At 37.6% G+C, this 23130-nt stretch overlaps 2 protein-coding genes across 9 annotated transcripts in view; both read right to left on the reverse strand.

The window, feature by feature from the left end:
* The window catches only part of LOC116866213 (protein mago nashi homolog), an 18879-nt gene extending 12722 nt beyond the window's left edge, over nt 1–6157 (reverse strand). For 2 of the 3 annotated variants that reach the window (XM_032854991.1, XM_032854990.1), the window contains exons 1-4: nt 6003–6157; nt 3457–3515; nt 2414–2524; nt 162–244 (exon numbers count right to left, since the gene is read on the reverse strand). In XM_032854991.1, coding sequence (XP_032710882.1) covers nt 162–244; nt 2414–2524; nt 3457–3515; nt 6003–6096 — 347 coding nt within the window. In that variant the 5' untranslated portion in view covers nt 6097–6157. Of the gene's footprint in view, nt 1–161; nt 245–2413; nt 2525–3456; nt 3516–5213; nt 5630–6002 lie in introns of those variants that run through there. The other variant, XM_032854992.1, reaches the window with a different exon arrangement.
* Nucleotides 6158–13962: 7805 nt separating this feature from the next.
* The window catches only part of STYK1 (serine/threonine/tyrosine kinase 1), a 37897-nt gene continuing 28729 nt past the window's right edge, over nt 13963–23130 (reverse strand). For all 6 annotated transcript variants that reach the window (XM_032854998.1, XM_032854993.1, XM_032854999.1 and 3 more), the window contains 5 exons: nt 22043–22126; nt 19532–19740; nt 17748–17788; nt 16994–17090; nt 13963–14586 (listed from right to left, as the gene is read on the reverse strand). In XM_032854998.1, coding sequence (XP_032710889.1) covers nt 14382–14586; nt 16994–17090; nt 17748–17788; nt 19532–19740; nt 22043–22126 — 636 coding nt within the window. In that variant the 3' untranslated portion in view covers nt 13963–14381. The remainder of the gene's footprint in view (nt 14587–16993; nt 17091–17747; nt 17789–19531; nt 19741–22042; nt 22127–23130) is intronic.

Genomic DNA, 23130 nt, shown 5'->3' on the forward strand with positions numbered 1-23130 from the left:
AGCAGGCTCCCCTCTTCCCCACTGAGCGGAGAGCTGGATGTGGGACTCGATCCCAGGACCTTGGGATCATGACCTGAGCCGAAGGCAGACGCTTAACTGACTGAGCCTTACAGACATCCCTAAATTACATCAATTTAGTTAAAATACTTTAGCATACTTACTTTGACTGATTTACATCAATAAGAGAACCTATTTTGGATGTGGTAAAAGAAATGTGTTCATCTCCAATTACAATTTCCAGCTCCTGAAAAAAATAAAATAGATTGCTGTAGTTAATGTAAAACTCCACCTCAACAGTTTACCAAGAGGTCCCAATTTAGCTGCAAGTTTTCTAGCAGTCACAGAGGAGGGGAAAAAAAAAAAAAAAAAAGGAAAGAAAAGGAAAAGGAAAACAAATGGAAAAGAATGATAGACATAAACTATGTCTATAAAATACAAACCTCATCAACTGCTCAGGAGTCCCTAGTATTAGGATCAACCAAGAATAGCTTTCCAGAAATCTCAGAAAGAAGACACCATAAATATGAATGATATACGTAAGAATACACACAAATATTTCTTAAATCAGTAAAAACTAAAGATACAACTTTGAAGCACAATTGTGTAAATATGGGTATAAACCTATTTTTAATAAATAAATACAAGCACATTTAGTCTTTCTATCAGACTTTATAAATACAATGTGTAATACTAACAGCATCGCTTTGGCATCTACTAGGTAGGAGACCCTGCCATTAAGGACTTTACAAACATACTCTGTAAGCCCTAAAACACCCTTCTCAGGGTATTTTATAAATGCACAATACCAGACGCATAAAGCATAGGGAAAAAACAATGATGTATTTACAACCATGAGTAAGCAAAGGTATTGGTATTTGAGTCCTCGGCTATTAAGACTGAAAGACTCACCCTGGTTTGACTTCACAAAGCACTGAAAATTAAGACCTAGGGGCGCCTGGGTGGCTCAGCGGGTTAAGCCTCTGCCTTTGGCCCAGGTCATGATCTCAGAGTCCTGGGATCGAGCCCCGCATTGGGCTCTCTGCTAGCAGGGAGCCTGCTTTCCCCTCTCTCTGCCTGCCTTTCTGCCTACTTGTGATCTCTGTCAGTCAAATAAATAAATAAAATATAAAAAAAAAGAAAATTAAGACCTAGTAAAACAAATATGACACACTGTAGACATTCTTAGTGTGCCATAATTATTGTAGAAATTGTTTTCTAGATTTTATCTGCAAATCTAAAACCAATAATTAAGAGGCTATGACTATAGTGATTTACCGAGTTAAGTAACAAATGCCAATAAAGATGATCTTAGCTCTGTACTTCATTACGAGACCTAATTATGTACAGTTTTTGGCACACACAAAACAGAGAACTAACTAACGCTCTCAAACGATCAAAAAATCTTTGACTCAAAGATCCAATAGATGATTTCTGGAACATGCCTACCCCTCCCCACTAAAACATATGAACATAGCAAAACCTAGATGAAAATACTGGGTTCTCCCTGAGTCTAAAAGAGATAAAAGGTTTACTGCTGTGGTATCTATTTTTTATTACATATGTACCTATTGCATCAAACAAACCAAGATTTAAATTTACTTTCTAGAAGTGTTTACAATGCAGAACATAAATTCTGTTAACTTTACCTTTGCTTTCCTAAATGTTTCCTTAAAGAGAAGAGGAGTTAAGTGACTACTACAGAATGTCACCATTTATTTGATTTCTCCACATTTTCTCCTAGTCAAAGAAGGGGATATTAAGTATAATCCTCAGGAATATACAAAAGTGAAATTAAGTGTTTCTTCCTCCAGGAGTTGTATCTCATTTCTTTAAGAGTTGAAAAAACCCAATCAAACTGTCTCTCTACAAAGTGAAATTAAGCCTTCAAACTTCTCCAGAAGCCCTTTGAGAAACATTAATTACTCCATAGGGAATAGGAGGCAAAAGTAATGGTCAGTTTGAACAGAGAAACCAATCAAATCCTTCTCTGAGGCATAAGGGTGCAAGTAAAGAGTTCTCAACATTATGAAAACCAAGAAGGTGAATTCTACAGTCAATAACAATCCTCTCTTGAATTTCACAAACAGCTGTAGTTATTCCTAATAGAAGTAATTAATATTCAATAGCAATTATCCATAACAGGAAAACATCCTAACTTTAACTGGTGAGGCTACAGAGAAGACTGGTCAGAGAGAAGTCTACATGTAGAGCTCGGTACTGACTCCTTTCCTATTCAGAGATAGTACAGAAAATGAGACTAAGTAAAATAAAATTAAAGAGTATTTACTGGGTGCCTACTAAATGGAAAACCAAAGAATCAATGAGGATCTATGCTAAATAAATAAGGAGAAACATAAAAATTACATCACCAATTTCTAACATGTGTGCACATAAAGAACCACTGAATACAAACCTGTCGGCCAACTCTGTCAGGGGGAGGCCACAATGCATCATCTTCTTTTGTAATTTCACTGTCATCAATAATCCTCTTCAGTTCCTCCATTACACTCTTGTGCACATAAGCCTGAGAATAAATTACAATAAAAATTCTGCAATGTCTATTACTTCCCACAATTCAGAATGAAATAACATACAAAGTTACAAACCCTAAATATTCAAAGAGACTGTCACAGAAAAATCTAATACTGATCCCAAAATACAAGATGGGAGAGAATCACTCAACCTTAAGATTTTATTAACTCACTTTCCCTTTCCTTTAATATGTATTTGTCTCCAAATTTAAAAAAAAAAAAAAAAGATAACTTACACTAGCCCCCTTTTAAAACCCTGGATTTTGCCTTTATAACATGGGACTCAAATACCTCTGAATAGTTAACAATAACAGAAAATCTGTGAGGCAAACAGAGACGAATACAAGTAGACATTACAGTTACTGCTCTGAAATTTTTCTTACCCCTAAATTTTGAGCCTTTCATTTAAAATTCATACTGTGCTTAAATCTTGATTATTGGGCACCTGGATGGCTCAGCTGGTTAAGCGATTGCCTTCGGCCCAGGTCATGATCCTGGAGTCCCAGGATTAAGTCCCACATCAGGCTACCTGCTCAGTGGGGAGACTGGTTTACCCTCTGACCCTCCCCCTTCTCGTGTTCTCCCTCTCCCTCTCTCATTCTCTCAAATAAATAAATAAAATCTTTTTTTAAATAAATAAATAATCTTGACTACCAATTAATTTAAACAGGGAATGGGATAAAAATACAAACCTAAGTAGGAAATGAATGAAATTATATGTTCAAAGGTGGGACAACTTAATATATTCAGATTGCTTCTTTGGAGTTACACATGCTACATTTAGATCTAATTTAAATGGACTCCTTTTTCTATCTATAAATTGGCTTCTTTACAGCAATACAACCTTAGATGTACTTATGTAAATTCTTAAGACATAAAGAAAATGGTCTAAATGTAAAAAATTAAACAATTGAAAAGAACTTACCTCCTTTCTGATCATGACATCATTTTTGTAATTGCTGTTGTTGGCATATCTAAGCTTTCCTGTGGGGAGTGGAAAAAAAATTCACTCTATAACAGCAAAAACTGCTAAAAAAAAATAATAAAGATATGACATTGTAAGCAATTTCAAAGGTAAAGACTGTTTTACAGTACTACTTTTATTAATATTTCCACCTTTTAGCATAAGATCAATGTTAGACCTATAAACACTCAAATATTTGTTGGTAAGAAGTTGGCTACAACTGAAGCCAGTCATTTTCAAAACTTTCATACTTTCAATGGAATTTTTAAATATTCAACATAATTTTTAAATATTTCATACCTTCAATATAATTCAGTATAACAGGAGGGTCATTTTTAAGGCACGTTTGCTTAAGCTATGTCATGAACTAGACAGGGAATCCGAAAAGGAACTAACATTTCTTTTAAAGCCTGTTATATATCTGTATTGGCCCTAAGTGATTTACCCAGAAAATTTAATTTAATCGGTAAAACAATCCTTAAAATGTTTTATTCTCTCATCTACTCACACTTGAGAGAACAGAGTTAAATAACTTGCTCAGGGTCAGAAAGATTCATCTCTAGGTCTACCTTCTTCCAAAACTCATGTTTTCCCCAATACTCCAAAATGTTCTTTTAATTACTTCCTTCAAATTAATATATGTATACAATACAGCAATGCTACTATTTTAGCACTGTGACTAAGATGCACACGAACTATGTACTGCTTCTAGATAAAAGTTGACCAGTTTGTTAGCTGACCAATGTTTAATTTTAATCCATCATGACTTTGTATTGCCTGATGCATGCTTCTACTCACAGCTGTAGTGAGTTGCTCAGATATAAATGTAACGTGGTCCTGATCTCTAAAATGGTAGGTTCCCCTAACAAGGTTATCCCTTCACTACTGATGGAAATACGTGGTGGTGTGGTGGCAGATAACTGGATGAGAACCACTGTTCTGGCATGAACTCTCCCTGATAATATCAGACTACTTAATTTATGTGACTGGCTAAACATGACAGAGGCAAGCTGAAAGCTGTTCAAAGGCAAAGGCACTAAGAAGAGTATCATCTAAGAAAAGAATAGATGGAGAATTCAGGTAAATTTGGCTCCTTAGCTAAATTTAGAAGAGACATGAGGAGAACAAGGGCGAATAAAGTGATTAAGGTTTCTGAACTTCAGGGCTGTAGCTACCTTGAGTTCTTCCTTAAATGTCTTGATACTCTTCCTCTTTCCTAATATGTGATGCTTCTCTACTTTTTTTTTTTTTCACTTTCACAGAACTTGTCCAAAGCTTAATACACCAGTTAACATCCACACTGTTTTATGACTAGGTTCATGTCTGCATCACCCACCAAGATATAACTCCTTCAGAGAAATTAAAGAGACTTACTCATTATTGTACCCTCAATTTTTGTACTTATGTGTTGCCCTGCACATAACACACATTCAAAGAATGTTCACAAAGCTCTCAAAAATCTATGCAGGTGAACTGTCCTTGTTCTAAGCAGAGTTCAGTATACAGTAACTCTCTAAAGAGAATTAGGGCTCTCAAATGATAGAATATGCTGCACCTACGTGTCAGCACACAGTTCCACCTCTCCCTTTGCTCATGCTGCTTTCAGCAGTCTGAATGGTTTTATTCCCCTCAAAGGCCAAGAAAATACCTATTCTCATTTCAAAGCTCACCTTGAAAGAGGACTTTCGCTACGTATATTACTATGATCTCAAACCCACCTTTGCCCCACATTTTTTTGGCACGTATTTTTGGCATTTTGGAGACGGTCTTTGAGATGCTAGTCCACCGTCTTCCCAATGCTGGCCTCTCTGAAATAAATTCCTTTCTTGTCTCACCACCAGTAGGTTTTCTGCCTTTGGATTTTGTCAGCTGTGAGCCCCCAGTACGGTCTGTTTAGGAACCCCAGAGCATCCCTGCGCACCAGCTACAATTTCAACTGCTACCTTCCCTAGGAAGCTTTCTTTGACTCCTACATGTACCCCTAACCATTCGCCCTTTTTATTCTTAATGCATCCTATGGGGAACGACTATATTTAAGCACCCTACAATTATTTTTCTACACGCGGAGCTCCCCTCCTGCAGAGTAGGTCTCATTCCTTTTCCTAGACACGTGGCCTTACATAGAGCGCCAGCATGAATACAATGATTGAATGGGAGTCCGAAAATTACCGGTCACCGGAAGACTAAGCATCCACTGCACAACAGCGTGGTGGGACGTTCTTTAAAGTGTTCAAGGATGACGTCAAGTAAACCAGACGGTGTGCTGAAAGTAGGATTCTGATTACCCTATGTTCAAGTTTCCAGTATCTGGCAGGATTAGATTTTCTGAATTCACTTACACCAACTTATGCTTCTGATAGTCTTCGGTTCGGATTTACTTTGGCTCTAGCAGTGACCTCAGTCCCCACTGCATACCTGCAAGCCCACTGAAAGGGGTCCTCTCCGCCCCGCTTCCCCTAGCCGCGCACCGCGCTAGCCTGCGGCCGCGGCACCGCTCCTCTGCTCACCGTCTGGCCGAAACTCGAACTCCAGAAACTCGTGTCCAAACTTGCCCTTGTGCCCTACGTAGTAGCGCAGGTAGAAATCGCTGGCCATAGACATTTTTGCCCCCTAAAGCCAGCCCAAGGCCCGGCCAATTTGCCGCCGGGCGCCTGGTAGTGACGTCATCGCCCGGGATTAATGCGTCACTTAGGGCGCGCCTTTCGGGTCCCAGGTCACCGAAGGAAACCGGGAAGACAGTTGGGTTGGAGGCGCCAGGGCGAGAGGAATTTCGCTTTAATGGGGTTGGAAGAATATTTTTTTCCCAAAAATTAAGTAGATCAGATTATATTAGTAAAACACAGAAGTGTGAAAATGTGAGCGCATTTTTTATGGGTTTAGAATTAAGGTTTTTCACGTCGCTTACTTTTCAGGTCTCTAATTCTCGCGACATCCTGTCCTCACGAGGTGGGTGTGGCCTCAGTCCCCTTTAACTGGTGGAATGAGAAAGATAAAGCCCAGAATCAGAATGGTAGACCTGGAGTATCACCCTTCCCTCCAGATTCCTAACTGGAGCTTTCCCCTTTGGGCAGTGACTGCTAGTTATCCAGCAGCTAGAAGCCTAGAATAGGGATGAAGTAGAAAGAATCCATCAGACAAGAGGTCTGAAATTTGAAAAGCACATTGGAACTAAAGATCTCTGACAGTCATGGCATAAGAGAGTTCCTCTTAATAGTAAAACTTTAATCATTCAGTAAGGGTTAATCTTTAGTAGCCTGTGGAGTTTGACAGTTTGACTTAAGATCAAATGATTTAGCCCGCGTTTCTTCTTTTTTTTCTTTTTTTTTTTAATTTTATTTATTTGAGAGAGTGTGTGTGTGTGAGCAGGGAGAGGGGCAGAGAGAGAAGCAGACTCCCCGCTGAGCAGGAAGCCCTATGTGGGGCTCCATTATGGACTCCACCCCCCCCCCCATCATGACCTGAGCTGAAGGCAGAGGCCCAACGGACTCAGCCACTCAGGTGCCCCAGCCCACGTTTCTTACCAGAAAGAATTAAATTGGGGAGATGAAGAAACGCTCTGGTGTGGAATGGGTTTTGAAGGAAGTAGAAAGACTAGGTGAACTTTTATACAAAATCTACTTTTGAAATATTATTGATCACCTTTTTTTTTATTTTTACTAGCAGAGTAATTCTGTTGGGTGACCTTTAACCTTCAGCAAGATTTAGAAGAGTGGCAGTCAGAAGACCTTGATTCATTCCCACCACATACTACACCATCTACTAACCTTGGTTACTTAGTCACTGTCTACATCTGTTTTTGTTCACCAGCCAAATTAATATCCTACAATGTCCTACAATCAACTTTGTGAACCTCCAGAATTGTTGAGAAGACCAAATGAGACAATAAATGTATAGTAAGCTTTAAAATTTATAAAACACCTAATGATTTTAACAGGCATTTCTTATGTGCCAGAAATGGATGGACGCTGGTAATGATAGAGCCCTTTACACTTTTAGTCCAAAGAAGAAAGCAAACAGTTGAAAAATGTTAACATAATGAAGCAAATGTTAGAAGAAAGAATATTTTTAGTTCCTTAAGGAAGATGCAGTCACAGCAACAGTGGAGCTTTGGATATCCCGCTCCTGCTCTTGACTCACCACTGTTGCCCTCTCACAGAGGAACAAGTCAGTCAGGAAGCCACACTGCAGCCATGACTTTTTTAAAGACACCAGGAAGACACCCATAGAACCGGAGGTAGCGATTCACTTAAGAATTACTCTAACCAGGGGCACCTGGGTGGCTCAGCGCGTTAAGCCTCTGCCATCGGCTCAGTTCATGATCCCGGCGTCCTGGAATAGAGCCCCGAATCGAATCGGGCTCTCTGCTCAGCGGGGAGCCTGCTTCCCCCTCTCTTTCTCTGACTGCCTCTCTGCCTACTTGTTATCTCTCTCTGTCAAATAAATAAATAAAACTTAAAAAAAAAAGAATTACTCTAACCAGCCACAAGATAAATCTTTGGAGAAGGTATGTGCTGACTTGAGGAGAATCTCAAAGTGAGAGGACCAGTTCAGATGCCTGTCAAGGCTTTGAGAATCACTACAAGAAAAACTTATAAGATTTGGGATCATTTTCAGCCGAGGATCCACAGGGTACTCCTTGATTTGCACAGTCCTCCTGAAATTGTTAAGCAGATTACATCCATCGTTATTGAGCTGGGAGGTGAGGTTGAAGTCACCATTGCAGAAGCTTAAATCAGCCATTTTAATAAATTATCAATTGTTAAATAAAGGAAAGAAAGAATATTTTTTAAATGCTGGTAGGACAGCAGAAGCAGCAAGTCATTTTATTGGGGAAACTGCAGAAAGGGAAGTATCAGGTGAGGTTTGTGACAAGAGGTATAATTTGAATCAGACCTCATTGAATAAGTTCAGTATATGTTCAAAGGGAGGAAAAGAATTCCAGGCAGAAAACAGCCTTAGCAAAGGCACAGTGGTATGAAAGTGTGTGATTTGGGAAAGCGAAGAAATCACTATAGTTAGAAGATAAGGTTCATACAAGTAGAATAACTAGAAAGGCAGACTGGGCCAGATTATGTGGAGTTTATATTAACACTTCTATAACTGTAAATATAGAAATCTATATTGACCATTGCATAAATGTTAATACATAAAGATTATTCTGCCATTATGGAAAACATTCAAAAGACATAAAACACTATCCCTTACCACTAAGGTGACTGTTCCAGTTCGACCAGGATTGGGGAGTTTCCTGGGATGTGGAACTTTCAGTTTTAAAGCCTGCAAAGTCCCAGGCAAACAGGGATGAGTTGGTCAGGGTACTTACTACAAGAATAACCCACAGAAATTTGGCCACAATATCCCATAGTAGCTCTGAAAATATAAGCAGTAATCCATTTGGTTTGTTTTTAGAAGGGAGACTCATTCAATATCTTTAGATTCCCTAGTGCATGTCCTTCAGATTTCTGGCACACATGCCAGTGTTCATGTTCATGCTTATGTAAGAGAGCGAGCTACAGGTACCAGAGCTTACTATGATGTAAGCAGTGAGTGTGGAATGCACAGTGTTAAGATATTTATCTATAGGCCAATTACTGTCCTTATCCCCTTCTGAGGTAAAGACTAATCCTCTCTAACCCTATCTGTTTTTAGGATGAAATGTGAAAATATATGTATTTAATCCTTTATCTATATAAAAAAATAAGCCTCACTCTCTCTTCTATCTGATAAGGATTGCAGAGTGATAAAGCCTTTGTGTTTTGTGGTCTTTTCTTGGATGTTATACAACAGAGATGTGGAAATGTTCTGAACGGCTCTTGAGCACTTGAAATGTGAGTGGTGAGACCAGGAACTGAAATTTTTTTTTTTAATTTTACTTCACTTGTATGAACTTACATTAATATTTAACTAGCCACATGAGTGTTTTGACTACTGTGTTGGACAGTGAAGTTACTTAAGAACGACTTCATACACTTTTACTTGGGCTGGAAATAGTGAAAATATTTTTCAAACACTGAGAAATCTCAATCTCAGTTGCCATAGGGTTCAAATTAGAGCATACTTACTGGGATCACCAGAGTTTATTTATGAAAACAAATGTTTGGGCAGCTTAAATGAAGCCAAATAAAGAACTATTTCTGCCTTTGCCAAAGCAACCTATCTGTGATTAGCTTTAAAATATCCTCCTGAAGTAGTTAAGAAATACACATTTTATTTCCAACTCCGGCCAAAAGTAAGGCTTAATGATTTAATCGAATACACAATATTCATTGATAGAATAATTATTTTCCCCTGATATTTTAAGTTTACTGCTTTGGGCTTCACAGTGATGAATCAAGTCAGAGGGCTATGGTCAGAGATGATTATTTCTTAGAAGTGTTAATCTTTTAAAATGTTCTGATTTTTCCTGCATCTCAAATTCTCTCTTCTTTTGATCTCTTGAGTGTGCTCTGTCCTCACACTTTTCTTTTGCCTTTTGCCTATTTAAAATTATCAAATCATTCTTACTTAAAATTTTCAGAATTATGTCCTGAATTTCCCGAGATAACCACTAAAGAGGAGAGGTTTTGTTGTTGTTGTTTTCATTTGTTTTCTTTACTTTATCAGTAGCTTTTGAATAGTTTGAATTTGTATTTACAGAACAAAAGCTGCCAGGGCTATCTCATTCTATTAAATGGGTCAGAGTAATAAATCAAGAATATTACATAATCTAAAACAGCATTCTAAGGTAATCAAAAAAATTTTAATGTCAGAATGAAATGGTCTATTTCAGCCTTTATGCCATCCACCCACCTTTCTCTTCTCTCTTCTAAAACAGACTTCTTGGGGCGCCTGAGTAGCTCAGTCACTTAAACCTCTGACCCAATTTCAGGTCAGGTCATGGTTTCAGGGTCATGGGATTGAGCCCCACATGGAGCCCTGCGTGGGACTCCACAATCAGCACAGAGACTGCTTGTCTCTCTCCCTCTATGCCTCGCCTTCTGCAAACATGCATGCAGTCTCTCGCTTTCAAATAAATAAAAGTCTCAAATAAATAAATGTATCAGTAAATAAATAAAATCTTTTAAAAATAAAATAGACTTCTCTATGGATTTTTAACATTAATAAATGAAAAGACATCAATAAATTATTAATAATAAATAATCAATTATAATAATTATTAAATAATTTAATGAAATAATTATATAATTAATTATAATTATTATTTAAAATAATAAATAATTAATAAATAATAAATTAAGACATTAATAATAAATGAAAAGACATTAATAAGTGTCTTTTCAACCACTTAGTGGTATTACATTTTTAATAAGAGAAACACCATTACGCAGAAACACCAAAAGTTTCATACCATTGTTTCTCAGATATGTTCCTATGTGGTAGGCACTATTGCTAGATTATTATGACATGATGATATATTTAATTCCAGTATTCAGACTAATAATTTTTCCAGTATATGACGATATCATATGCTTCCAACACATAGCATGACCACTAACTCTTATTTCCAAAACAAGTAAAAACAGTCTCTAAATTAAGGATAATGGGCTATCCTCCCAGTTTCCATTGTATTTGCCATACTTTTTTAAAGGAGCTATGATAAAGCAAAAATTTAATAAAAATTATTACAGCAAGATTAAGAAAATGCTATCTGCTACCTTACTTTTTCTTTTAAAATGGTAAAAAAAATTATTCAATTTTAATAACACCTAATTTAATCCACCCTGAAAAACACTAGTGTTCTGCACGAGCGTCATTTGAAACTACTGGTTCAGACTATTCTAAGTTAAACTACATTTTCAACTTTCAATTAGACTCTGTACCTAGGTGGGCATTTGGTCAGTTCCTAGCTGTTAGAGGCTTTTTTAAACAATAAAGCATAAATTGGAAAAACAAGATGGAGGGTGGAATCAAAACAATAAAACAAATCCTAGCCCAGATTCAAGTTAATTGAATGGTAAATATTCTTTTTTTTTTAATATTTTAGTTATTTATTTGACAGAGAGAGAGAAGAGAGATCACAAGTAGGCAGAGAGGCAGGCAGGGGGTGGGGGGGAAGCAGAGAGCCCCATGCGGGCTCGATCCCAGGACCCCAAGATCATGACCTGAGCCGAAGGCAGAGGCTTAACCCACTGAGCCACCCAGGCGCCCCTGAATGGTAAATACTCTAATTCTCTTTTTCACTCATTAGCTCAGAAATGCCTGGTTTGGCTGACCAGATAAAATGCCAAAAATATAAACCCCCTTTTGGAAAAAGCCTGGCCAAGTGAGGGGAAAAACCCAGTTTTCTTAGAATAAACAATTATTTTATCCATTTTTCTAAACCTATATTCAGAAATACAAATAAAATTAAGGGTAAAAATTTTAAATAGGAATTGTCTGCTGCTTCCCCTCCTACCAAAACAACTATTAACATACAGTATGAAAGAGCAGTGCTTTGATGAATTATGCACCACTTTCCTCCTAACCTCACTATGCCCCCATCCACTGCCTACTTGCAGTTCCTCAAACAAATCGTGCCTTTTTCCTTGCCCCCCATCCCGGATGGCTCTTCTCCTCACTCTTTGTCAGGTTTACCTACCTGCCTCTAAGGTCTGCATTTAAATGCCATTTCTTCAGGGAGTCATCTTACATTTCTTTCTACTATCCTATAGTTTTTCTTCATAGCACTTACAATTTGTAATTATACCCACACAAAGATATACCTAAAGTCTCTTACTTTCTAGACTGTAATCAAAAGCTCTCGGTTTTATCCAACACCTAGAACAGTGCCTTGCACAGTTGGACCTAACACTCACCTTTTTTAAAATAGTTGAATTAATACAGAAATATTTTGTAAATTTGACTTAAATTAACAGGCAAGTGACAACAATGAGGTTCTATAGGACTTTATCATTACGTGCCAAGCCCTCTACCTCCCTTCTCCCTATTGTAACTTAACACTCATTTGCATCCTTACTAGTCATGTGGGCAAGAATCATTATTCAGTTGGATGATTAATCATGACCTCATAAGGATTCCAACTTCTACAGAATTGTCAACTGCCAATCATCTTTCCTACAGTAGCCTTCAGTGTCCCTCCCGGAACACCCAGAGTGTTCTTTAAAACCATAGATCACATGTTCAAGTACATTGTCATCACCCTGTTATTTTCAGTATTTTTAAATTGTTTGAGGCTACTAGCATCATCTAGAAACTCATACAAAAATGATGAGCTCATGATTTTAGTGACGTGGTACTTGTACCATACTATCCTTCAGTATGTCCTTCTGTGCAGTGTGACTGACACATTGAGCTTCTCTTTCTGGCTACAGCAGATTTTATATGAAAAAGAGATGAAAGATTCTAGGACAGGAAGGGAAAAAGAAAGGAAACTACCATTTATTGAGCACATATGAGCCCAATACTCTACAAATGTATATTCTTGTTCAGTCCTTACAACAACCCTGTGAGTAGGTATTATCCCCATTTCACACATGAGGAATCAGTTTTCTGACAATGTAGATTGTTTCTTGAATTTTTCTGTTGACATTAACTTCCATTTATTTACTTTTTTTATTTACTTTTATCCTCCCTATTGTAGAGATTTTGGCAGCTGTGTACAAGAAAAATCCTCCTTTACTCAATAAACATTAATTTAACTAAATAAATTTCACAGTACGTCAATAAATGATTGAATCGGAAACTACTATCCTTCTGTCCCAGATTGCACCCTTTTATAACCCTTTCAAAGACCTCTGGACTACTAAGCATTCTTTCTTGGCTTTCACATTTCCTACTTATTAAACACACACATAGTACATAGTACATTGAACAACAGAGCGATTAAGAGTGCCAACCCCTGCACAGTCAGAAATCTGTGTATGACTTTTGACTCCCCCAAAACTTAGCTAGTAATAGCCACTGTTGACCAGAAACCTTACCAAAAACAGTCAACACATATTTTGTATGTTCTATATATTACATACTGTATTCTTATAATAAAGTAAGCTAGAACAAAAATCATAAGGAAGAGAAATACATTTATAAGCCTGCACTGCATCTCTCAAGAAAAAAACTCCATGTATAAGCGGACCCACATAGTTCAAACCTATGTTGTTCAAGGGTCAACTGTGTATTCCTAACAGCCTAACGGACTCTCTTGGCTCAGTCTCCCTAGTTTTATGGGGACCAGGAAGCTAGTCTGATGAACAATAACTGGTGAATGTTGTTAATCATGAAAGGACCCCTCCAGCTTCTAGTTAAAAGTAGTACCAGCAGAGTTCACTTGTCTCGTAGACCAAAAGAATCCATCTCTCCCTTATCTATACCCACAAAGAAACTTGGAAGTTTTCCTTCGTGGTCCTCCTCCAGTCCTGCATGAATGGACCAAGGCTGAGGAACTTCATCTTCTTCCTCCACCCTCTGTTTGAAGGATGACCCTGGTCCATGTCTGTACTCTTGAACAAAGAGAACCTTTGATTTTCTTTCTCATCATCTTCTTTATTGGCTCTCTATTCTCTCAGTTGACTCCAACTTCTCTGGACCCTAAAATAATCTAGATAAAAGCATGCTTCAAGTGGACACCAGCCTGTGGTGGGATGACCAGCTTATTTGTGCAATGCCAGACAAAAATTGTAGATCTCTAAGACTTGCTTTGTAATGGGACCATCCACCTCATCTACCAGGGGTCTCCAGGGTTGAGACAGCAGAAATGAAACTCTCCTTCTCAGTCTCCAGGGTAAATGGAGTGTAGAGCCTCAACTAGCATCATTTCAGGAATCTAGGGAAATGTTAGGGGAATATCCTATTTCTCCCTTTATGTCCCACTAGAAAGCTATTCTCCATTCTTGGATGAATCCATCCCAATAGCATGTGATCACCCACAAATGTTTCTTTCCCCAGGATCTTTAGAGGATGCTGTAGCTGTAGGAGAGGCTGTCCACGCTGATTCCCGCCACAGCTGCATACAGTTCAGGCACCACTAACTCAGGTACTTGCAACACAGCTTTGTCATCTGCAGTTCGAGTGGCGATTTCTACACGTGAGTGCAGCTCTCTCAGTGAAGGGCGGCTTTCCTCACTCCAGCGCCAGCAAGACTTCATAAGACCATACCTGAAAGGGAAATAAGAGAAACTGGCTTCCCTGACAAGGCAGATGTTTGAGGAACATGTCTCTTCTCCTTACAAATCTTAACAACAGTAGCAACAAACTCTGCAGTTTTCATCTCTTTCTCATTGTCCTCTCCTGTTCTCCCTGGAGAATAATATTCCTTCTCCTCCTCTTAGTATTAAATCGCTTAATACCATCTTCTTATCAGGGTCCTTTTTATAAGAAGAATGACTGAAGTTTTCTCAAACTAGAATCAGTATGACAGAACAGTGTTGTTGTTGTTTTGTTTTTTCATTCTATTGCCCAAAACTCTGAGAACTGAAGTGTTCTCATCCTTTAGATGTTACTAACTTGTAGCATTCCAGACCATAACTATAAGGTATCTCCCAGTAAAAGTTACCTCACAGCCAACAAAATAAGAAGCTATGGAATAATGTGATTCACCCGAATTTTGAATAATCTAATTAATTAGATGTTTCCTTTCATTAATGCACGTCGTTGACCTCCTTTATTACTTAGTTTCTCCAAGAAATTGTCTTAATCTAGATAAAGCACTTACCCACCTTTAAGCTGTCTTTTCTTCAATCCGAAGAATTTACAAAGAATTTTACAAAGAATTATTTTACAATTTTACAAAGAATTAATAATGTAGTCTGTTATCAAGCACTTCTTGTCATGTCTTATCCTTCTCAGGGACCCACAGTGGTGTCCCACTGTCTGCTATGTAAAACTGACATCCTACCTGCTAGCTTCTCTTTCTCAGAGACCTAACATTGCCTAACTGAACGCCTCTCCTCCAGCCAAGTCAGTGTCTTGCTATACCTTAGATGTTAACACCCCATCTTTCTTCACCCCATCTAACTCTGTCTTTGCTCATGCTATGCCCAGTTCCTTGAGCATCCTGTTGATGGTCATTATTTCCTACAGGTTTGTTTTAGATCTCAATTCTTCTAGGCAACCTTACATGATAAGCCTCAGCTCACACTGAGTCTCCCATACTCTTTATTGCTGTACAATGAGACTGTGTAAAAGATGCTAATTTAATAACACTTAGAAACATTTAGCAAGAACTTACTTATTTTATTTATAAGGCATGGTAGTGGAACTTGACATGCATTATTTTATTTTAGCCTCACAACAACTCTGAGGTAGGATTATCATTATACCTATTTTAAGATAAGTAAACAATGTTCCATAAAGTAGCAGGACTAGGAGTGAACACGGTCTTTTTGACCCTATGACAAGAGTCTGAGCTTTTAATCCTTCTTTTATGTTGCCTCCCACTTTATCTTGATTTTCAGGTTTTTTTAGACATCCACATATTAAATTCTTCAACATCAGATATTTTATTGGTTGTCCCTTCCCCCAATTACTTTATTGGTTGTCCCTCCTCCCATATAAAGGACAGATTTTTACACATAGAAAAAAACCTATAAGAAATATTTTTCAATAATCATTCCAGTATACCCAGATAGTATGATTATACTGTATCCATGCTTGTGTGTGTGTGTGTGTGTGTGTGTGTGTGTGTGTGTATATATATATATATACAGTTTTGATGTTTAACATTTATAATCTGCCCGATACAGTAGCTATTTATTGATCCGGAACTCTGGTGATGGAAATTTCAATGCTGAAGAATTTTTAAAATAGCAATAATTTTATCAGAAACTTATATTAATATATCCTCCCCTGACTTCTTACAAATATTTTAACCTTTTCTTATATTCTATAACAATCCCTTTTTGTAAATTATAGGTTATAAAATTCTGTGTATACTTTTTAATTTTTCCATTTTCTGCCTCTGCACTGGCTCATCAGCTGTTCCCCTTCTGCTGACATTATTAGATACTCCTTCTCCCATCTTTCTAATTTCTTCCTACCCACCTTCTTCTTGTTGGCTCCTAATTTGCTCAGAACTGGAAAAATAGTCAATTTTTTTTAAAGTTAAATACTAAATAAGAACCAGTGAATAGCTGCAGAGCAATGGATTTTATGGCAGCTATATCAGAACTGAGGCTGGCAGTCTCTGATTGACACTGACATTTAGACAAGCAAAACACTACTGTATTTACATTGGATCTGGTCCACTTCTTACCTATTTTAGAAGCTTCTGGAAGAACTAAACTTTATCAACTTAGATTCCTAATATAGTCTTCAGCCGTTGTCTCAACACTGTGTGTGTATACGTGTATACACACACATATACATATATATGTATATGATATATGAGCAGATGTATGTTACTGCATAGGTTTGTATGTATATTATATGTAGTATATTAGGCTGTATATTAACACATAAAGGGCAGCTAGGGATTATCTGAGCCACTTTAAAAGGGCGCAGTTGATGAGGATCAAAAATGAGTTGTAATGAGAGAAGAGAAGAGTAGACCCTAAAAGCTACTTACATGGTATGTGTGCAACTACTGGGTCTCTTCATGATCTTCCTTCTTTGGAGATATTGTAAGATGCTCGTAGGAGGGACTTCAGGATATGGTGGTGCCCCTGTTGGTATGGAAAAAATGAGAGTAGCAAGGGAACTTTAGGTCCTCTAGAATATGAACTATAACATGACTCTTTATCCACCTGGGCTAACTGCCTGCAAATGATAGGGCCAAAGGAAAAATGTTAGATATAATATAGTTGCTCCCCGGTGATCCAGTAAGAATGTAGCATAGAGAGTTTGGGCGTTTAAAAAAAAAAAAAATTTTTTTAATTTTTTTCCAATTTTCTTTCCAATTTTTTTCCAATTTTCCAAAATTTTTTTCCAAAAAAAATGCTGGTATTTTAGGGAAATGTTGAGTCTTTATAAAAGTAACAGAGAAAAGTGAGAGATGAGACCTGCTCTCCACTTCCCAAATGTGGGAGAGTACTGCATTTTCTCTATCAAATGGGTTAATAAATTTAAGGACAACATATTTATGTTCATGCAAAGTCATTGTTGGAATTATTCTTTGGATTTTCAAACCTCTTTTGGAATTGGTAAATGTTGAGGGAAAGAAAGAAAAAGAAAGCAAATAAAGTTAAAAGGAGTAAAGGGATTTCATGTCAGCCCCGTTCAAACCTCATATTGAAACCTCTTCCCATAGCATATGTCATCCCCCACCCCAATAAACATACTTTATATTTGCATACAGGCAGTACTTTAGGGACCCTCCTTACCTAGAGTCACCATCTCATAAAGCAGGATCCCAAAGGACCAGCTGTGAAAGAAACAAAGCCATTTACTTAATTTCTATTTCTTCCTTTCCTAAAGAGAGTACTTAAACTATCAGGGGCCTTCGTAAGAACCATATAAAGGCAACACAGGGGAATTGAAGGTGTCTCATAACATAAAGTAATTAGAAAGCATTAAGAAGTATTTCTGTTCAATCCCCATCAAGTCTAATCTCTTTGCAGAGTGGTTGTATGTCTCCTTTCTTCTATATTTCACATTAATGGATGTTTATTATCAATTGCTAAATTGTGGGGGTGTGTGTTTATGCAAACACACAAACACATCTACCCAAACATAAAGAAACTACTTTCTGCATCTTTTTCATCCTTTCCATTCCTTCCTGCTGAAATTCTAGCCTTTATTCTTAGCACAAGTCCCAGTGAGGTTTATCATTTATCTACTATTTCCTCCATACATCTAACTGCCCAAACCTAGGAAAAATATTAACAGAACAAGCTTACACATAACAGAAATAGATATTTGTCAGAGCAATATGACTTAAGACATGTTAATTTCACTATTCTATAATATCACCATTAAACAAGCAATATTTCCCAGGTAAGCTTATTATTCCCAGACCTCTACTGAAAAGCAGATGGCAGTGAAGCAGCAATGGGAATCTCTTAATTGACTCACCATATTAACTGACGTTCTAAATTTCCTCTGCTGCTCATGACATTCATGCTAGTAAGATATTATATGTTTTTTTAAAAGATTTTATTTATTTATTTGACAGAGAGAGAGATCACAAGTAGGCAGGGAGTCAGGGAGGGGGGGGGAAGCAGGCTCTCTGCTCAGCAGGGATGCTGAGGCAGATGCGGGGCTCGATCCCAGGACCCTGATATCATGACCTGAGCTGAAGGCAGCAGCTTAATCCACTGAGCCACCCAGTTGCCCCTTATATGTTACATCTATGTGCTTCTCCAAGCTGCTGAATTATATGGTTACCTAAAGTCAATTGTTATTCTTTACAGTGCTATACCATCAGATAAATCAATGTAATTATGTAACCAGTTAAATATAAATGCAAAGAAGTATTAGCTCCTGAAAACTAGGCTGAATGCTTTGAAAGTATACTATAAAAATACACTGCCAAAAAGAAAGGGTTGCCAAATTGCGTGGGTGAGCCGACAGTAGAAAATTGGAAAAAAAAAATCATCATCAGCGGTCAAATTGCTTTACCATTTTTTTCAGATTTTTCACTCAGATTCATCCCAAGCTGAGCCTCAAAATTAATGTGTTATGGGTGCTATTTATACACAAAATACAATGTATAACTTCATTTAGCAGGTCAATCCTCTAAAAAAGGCTTTGGCCTTCCCTCAAAAGATCAATCAATAAATATGTATTTTCTTTTCATTGTAATAATTCCTGGCTTAACAGAACTTTTGATTAAGTGGACCCACCTCCTTCAGAGAAGAGGGACTCTACTACATTAAGTCCTTGGATATTGGTATGAAGAACCTTTTCACGTTTCTTTTCTCTTTCCTAATTAAAACTGCTAATCTAATACAGAAGGAATACTTTAAAAGGCACTAGAAAGGATTGCAGTCAGATGCCAAGTATGAGCTCTGTCACAAAACACACATTTCTCCTGGAGAGTCTGTCTGACTTCTTAGTAGAGATTTCACAGGTAGACATAATTGACAACAGATGCAGTCATGGTCAGGCTCTGGAGGACACCTAGGTCAAGAAGGGAAGAAGTCCAAAGGGCAGGAACAAACCGTACACATCTCCTCTGATGCCAGCTGATCTCAGCAGAAGTCGTTCTGGGGCAAGCCACTTGAGAGGTACAGAGTGAGTAGCTGGGATGGCCCCTCGGGCATGGACTTCATAAGCCAGGCCCAGTCCACAGAGCTTGGCAGTAAGATCACTTTGGATCAGGATATTCCTAGCTGCTACATCCCCATGGAACAGATGCTTATCCTGGAGAAATTCCTGTCAGTATAAGATCAAAGATGGATCAGCTGTCTGAGGTCATGGCTCCAGTCAAAGACCAGGAGAAGCAGTCCTAGGAATCCTCAAAAAGACAAGGACACTTTCAACTTTGAACAAGTCTCGTTGATAATGACAGATCACTTCCAAATTACCATAATGGATCAGACATTTTTGCATTATGGTTAGGATTACCAAACTGAGCAAATAATCCAAATAGCATTAATAATAATCCAAATAGCATTAATAACATAATTAATAGCATTAATGAACTGAGTAAATAATCCAAATAGCATTAACCCAGTATTGGGTTAATAAAGTGATCATACGGTCCAAACCCAGTATTGGGTTAATAAACCCAATACTGGGTTTGGACCGTATGATCACTCATTCTGTGTCAAGGTCTGACCCCTGCCTGAGTTTACATTTCTCTTGGATGGGTTCCAGCTAGATCCTGGAAAAGGAAACAGGTTTCAAGTATCTAGCAGCAGTCCCCCAAATAAGGTGATACATACAAAGTGAAATTGAGTGTCATAATATTGAATTTATACAGAGATTTATATCATCTCCTTCTGCCCCTAAAATAAGTAGGTCAGATGAGTTAGGGAAGTATCTTTCAGATAAATCTAAATGATTACATAAGGTCACACAGTTTCAAGTGGTAGTGACCAGAACTGGGTATTCTAATTCATAGGAAGTACTACAAATTCTGCTAATAATTCTCTAGCCAGCCTACAAATCAGAATTGCCTGAGAGCTTTTTTAAAACATATGATTTTTGGCCCAGGTTTACCTAACCAAAATCTAGGAAGAAGGACCTGGTAATCTCTATTTTTAAGAAGTATCACAATGATTCTAGCACAGCCAAAGCATTTGAAAGCCATTGTGCCTGGATGGCACGGATTTGCTGCAATCATTTCCCCAAACAGGAGGCTATTCAAGGTATAAGAACCTGAAAAGCTATACATGACCAAAGAGCTAGAGATTGAGGTCTATGATTGCTAAACAAGAATAACATACATACATACATACAAACATACATACATACATAAAAGGTTAAGATGGTCATTTCCAGTCTCTGATGTTAAAGAAAACAGTACCTAGCAGCTTTCTGTCCCTGGTGAGGTGAGGTTTTAGGACAAAGAGATTATACTGTCATGAGAAGAATTAAAGAATGTAGTGACTTTGAGGTTGTCAAAGTAAGAAAAAAAAATAGTATGACAATGCCTTGTACTGGTAACCCAGACCCATGATCAGTGCATCCCTTTGGGGAACCACTGCAATTGTGGTTCAGAATATGAGATAGGCTATATCCTGACACCTTAACTTTATCGGGGGAGCATACCAACTAGGCCCTCCAAATACTGTGGATAATATTCATTTCTACGATGTGCTCTCTCCTATGCCATGGGAACTTCCACTGTTAACTACTCCTCCTTCTCACCTCACGGCTTCTTTTCTAAGCTTTCCCAGATTCCATTTAGATCCCTGATACATTTCACACCTCAAGGAGGCAAGATATATCAACTATCTAAAATAGTAGTTTCACAGAGCCTGATTTTCTGTATAGTAAATGCTAATTTTAAGCACAGTTATCTAAATAACTTCATAGAAATAGTCATCTAAATTTCCTAATTCTGGTAAATGTACATTATTTTTTCTCTTAAACCCTTTAAACCCTATTTTTCTCTTACCTCTTTATTTAATTAAGTTGGTTTAGAATGAAGGCTTGATCCCTTTTTATTTCTTCTTTTCCATTTGTTTGTTGTTCTTTTTAAAGTATGTTTATTTCCTATCACATTCAGCATCAAAGCACGTCTCCAGCCAAACATGTTCTGAACTCGTCTTTCTTGTTTTTCAGGCATAAAACTGTGTGCTTCTTTTAGCTCTGTAGCGTTTCACCCATTTGGTTTCTCTTCCCAACTCATTCACTATTTGCCATTTTACATATCTTTTTTTTTTCATTTTACATATCTTAATTTTAGTATATAAGGGGAAGTAAGAATGTCAAGCATATAGTTCTTGGCCCTGGTTGTTGACCACCTTTTAAAATCCTTCCTGTTCCTTCTACAAACCCTACGACTTTCTGCCTAGAATTACCAATCTTGTGGTATATTATCTAAATAATTTCATAAAGAAAGAACTGAAAACAATTTATCAGTGCTTGAGTTTCTGCCCCTTAACTTCCATCCAGTTTTCTTAATGATCTATACCACTTGGAAATATAAATATGAGAAATATGATGTCAAATATTGGGCTAACAAGAAAAATCCATACCAACTGTTGTCATTTTTGCCCAGCCTTACCAAAGCCAGGAGGACCTGCCTCCCAATGTGATAGACTTGTTTTTCTGTGAGATCATAGAGAAGGCCATCCATGGTCATTACATCCTAAGAGACAAAGAAAAAACATTATATCAAAATGACATGAACAGATTTAAAAAAATAAAATAAGGGCAGAGATATTCTTAAATTCAGATGTCAAGGCTAAGGAAAAGATACAAAAACATAGGGATGAAGATTCAAGGAGAGGTTAATATGAGAGATGCTCAGATATGCAAAGAAGTACAATGATATACCGACCTAGAAAAACAATAGTGTAGATCAATAACAGAATGAAGGAATAACAGAACAGCAGTTAAGAATTGGAAGGGGAGATGAACCATGAGAGACTATGGACTCTGAAAAACAATCTGAGGTGTTTGAAGGAGGGGGGGCTGGGAGGTTGGGGGAACCAGGTGGTGGGTATTGGAGAGGGCACAGATTGCATGGAGCACTGGTTGTGGTGCAAAATCAATGAATACTGTTATGCTGAAAATAAATAAATAAATTTAAAATTAAATAAATAAATATTGTGTCCAGAGGAAAAAAAAACCTGATATGCATAAGACTATCCCCTGGATGAAGCAACAGTTTTCCTGAGGCCTGTGTATGTGTGTGATTAATTAAGCACATTCACTCAGCACGTTACTGAAGGCCTACTATGTGCCAGGTTCCATCTTGGGAACTCAGAACACAAGAGTGAGTAAATTAACACGTCTGCTGCCTTCTGGACCTCGAAGTATATAACCATATATAAACATATGGTTACATATCTATAAGCTCCATGAAGGACATGAAAAGAGAGCAGATGATGGTGACAAAATTTAAAGATCTGAAGGATGAGCAGACAATGACTATGCAAAAACGTAAAAAAAGGAAAGGGGAGACATTTGGTGTAATGCGAGAAGCATGTGTAGATGGTCTAAAATAGAGAAGCATAATCGTTTTGAAAAACAAAATAGCAAAGTTCGAGCAGAGAACAAGTTACAGACGAATAACCTCTTACAAAGGTTTTAATGCCTCAAGACTTGCACATTGTCCTATTTGCACCACCAGATGTAAGGCATTAACAG

The sequence above is a fragment of the Lontra canadensis genome, unplaced genomic scaffold (genome assembly GCF_010015895.1).
Source record: "Lontra canadensis isolate GAN:19392208 unplaced genomic scaffold, GSC_riverotter_1.0 scaffold9, whole genome shotgun sequence".
In the NCBI taxonomy this organism is placed as follows: domain Eukaryota; kingdom Metazoa; phylum Chordata; class Mammalia; order Carnivora; family Mustelidae; genus Lontra; species Lontra canadensis.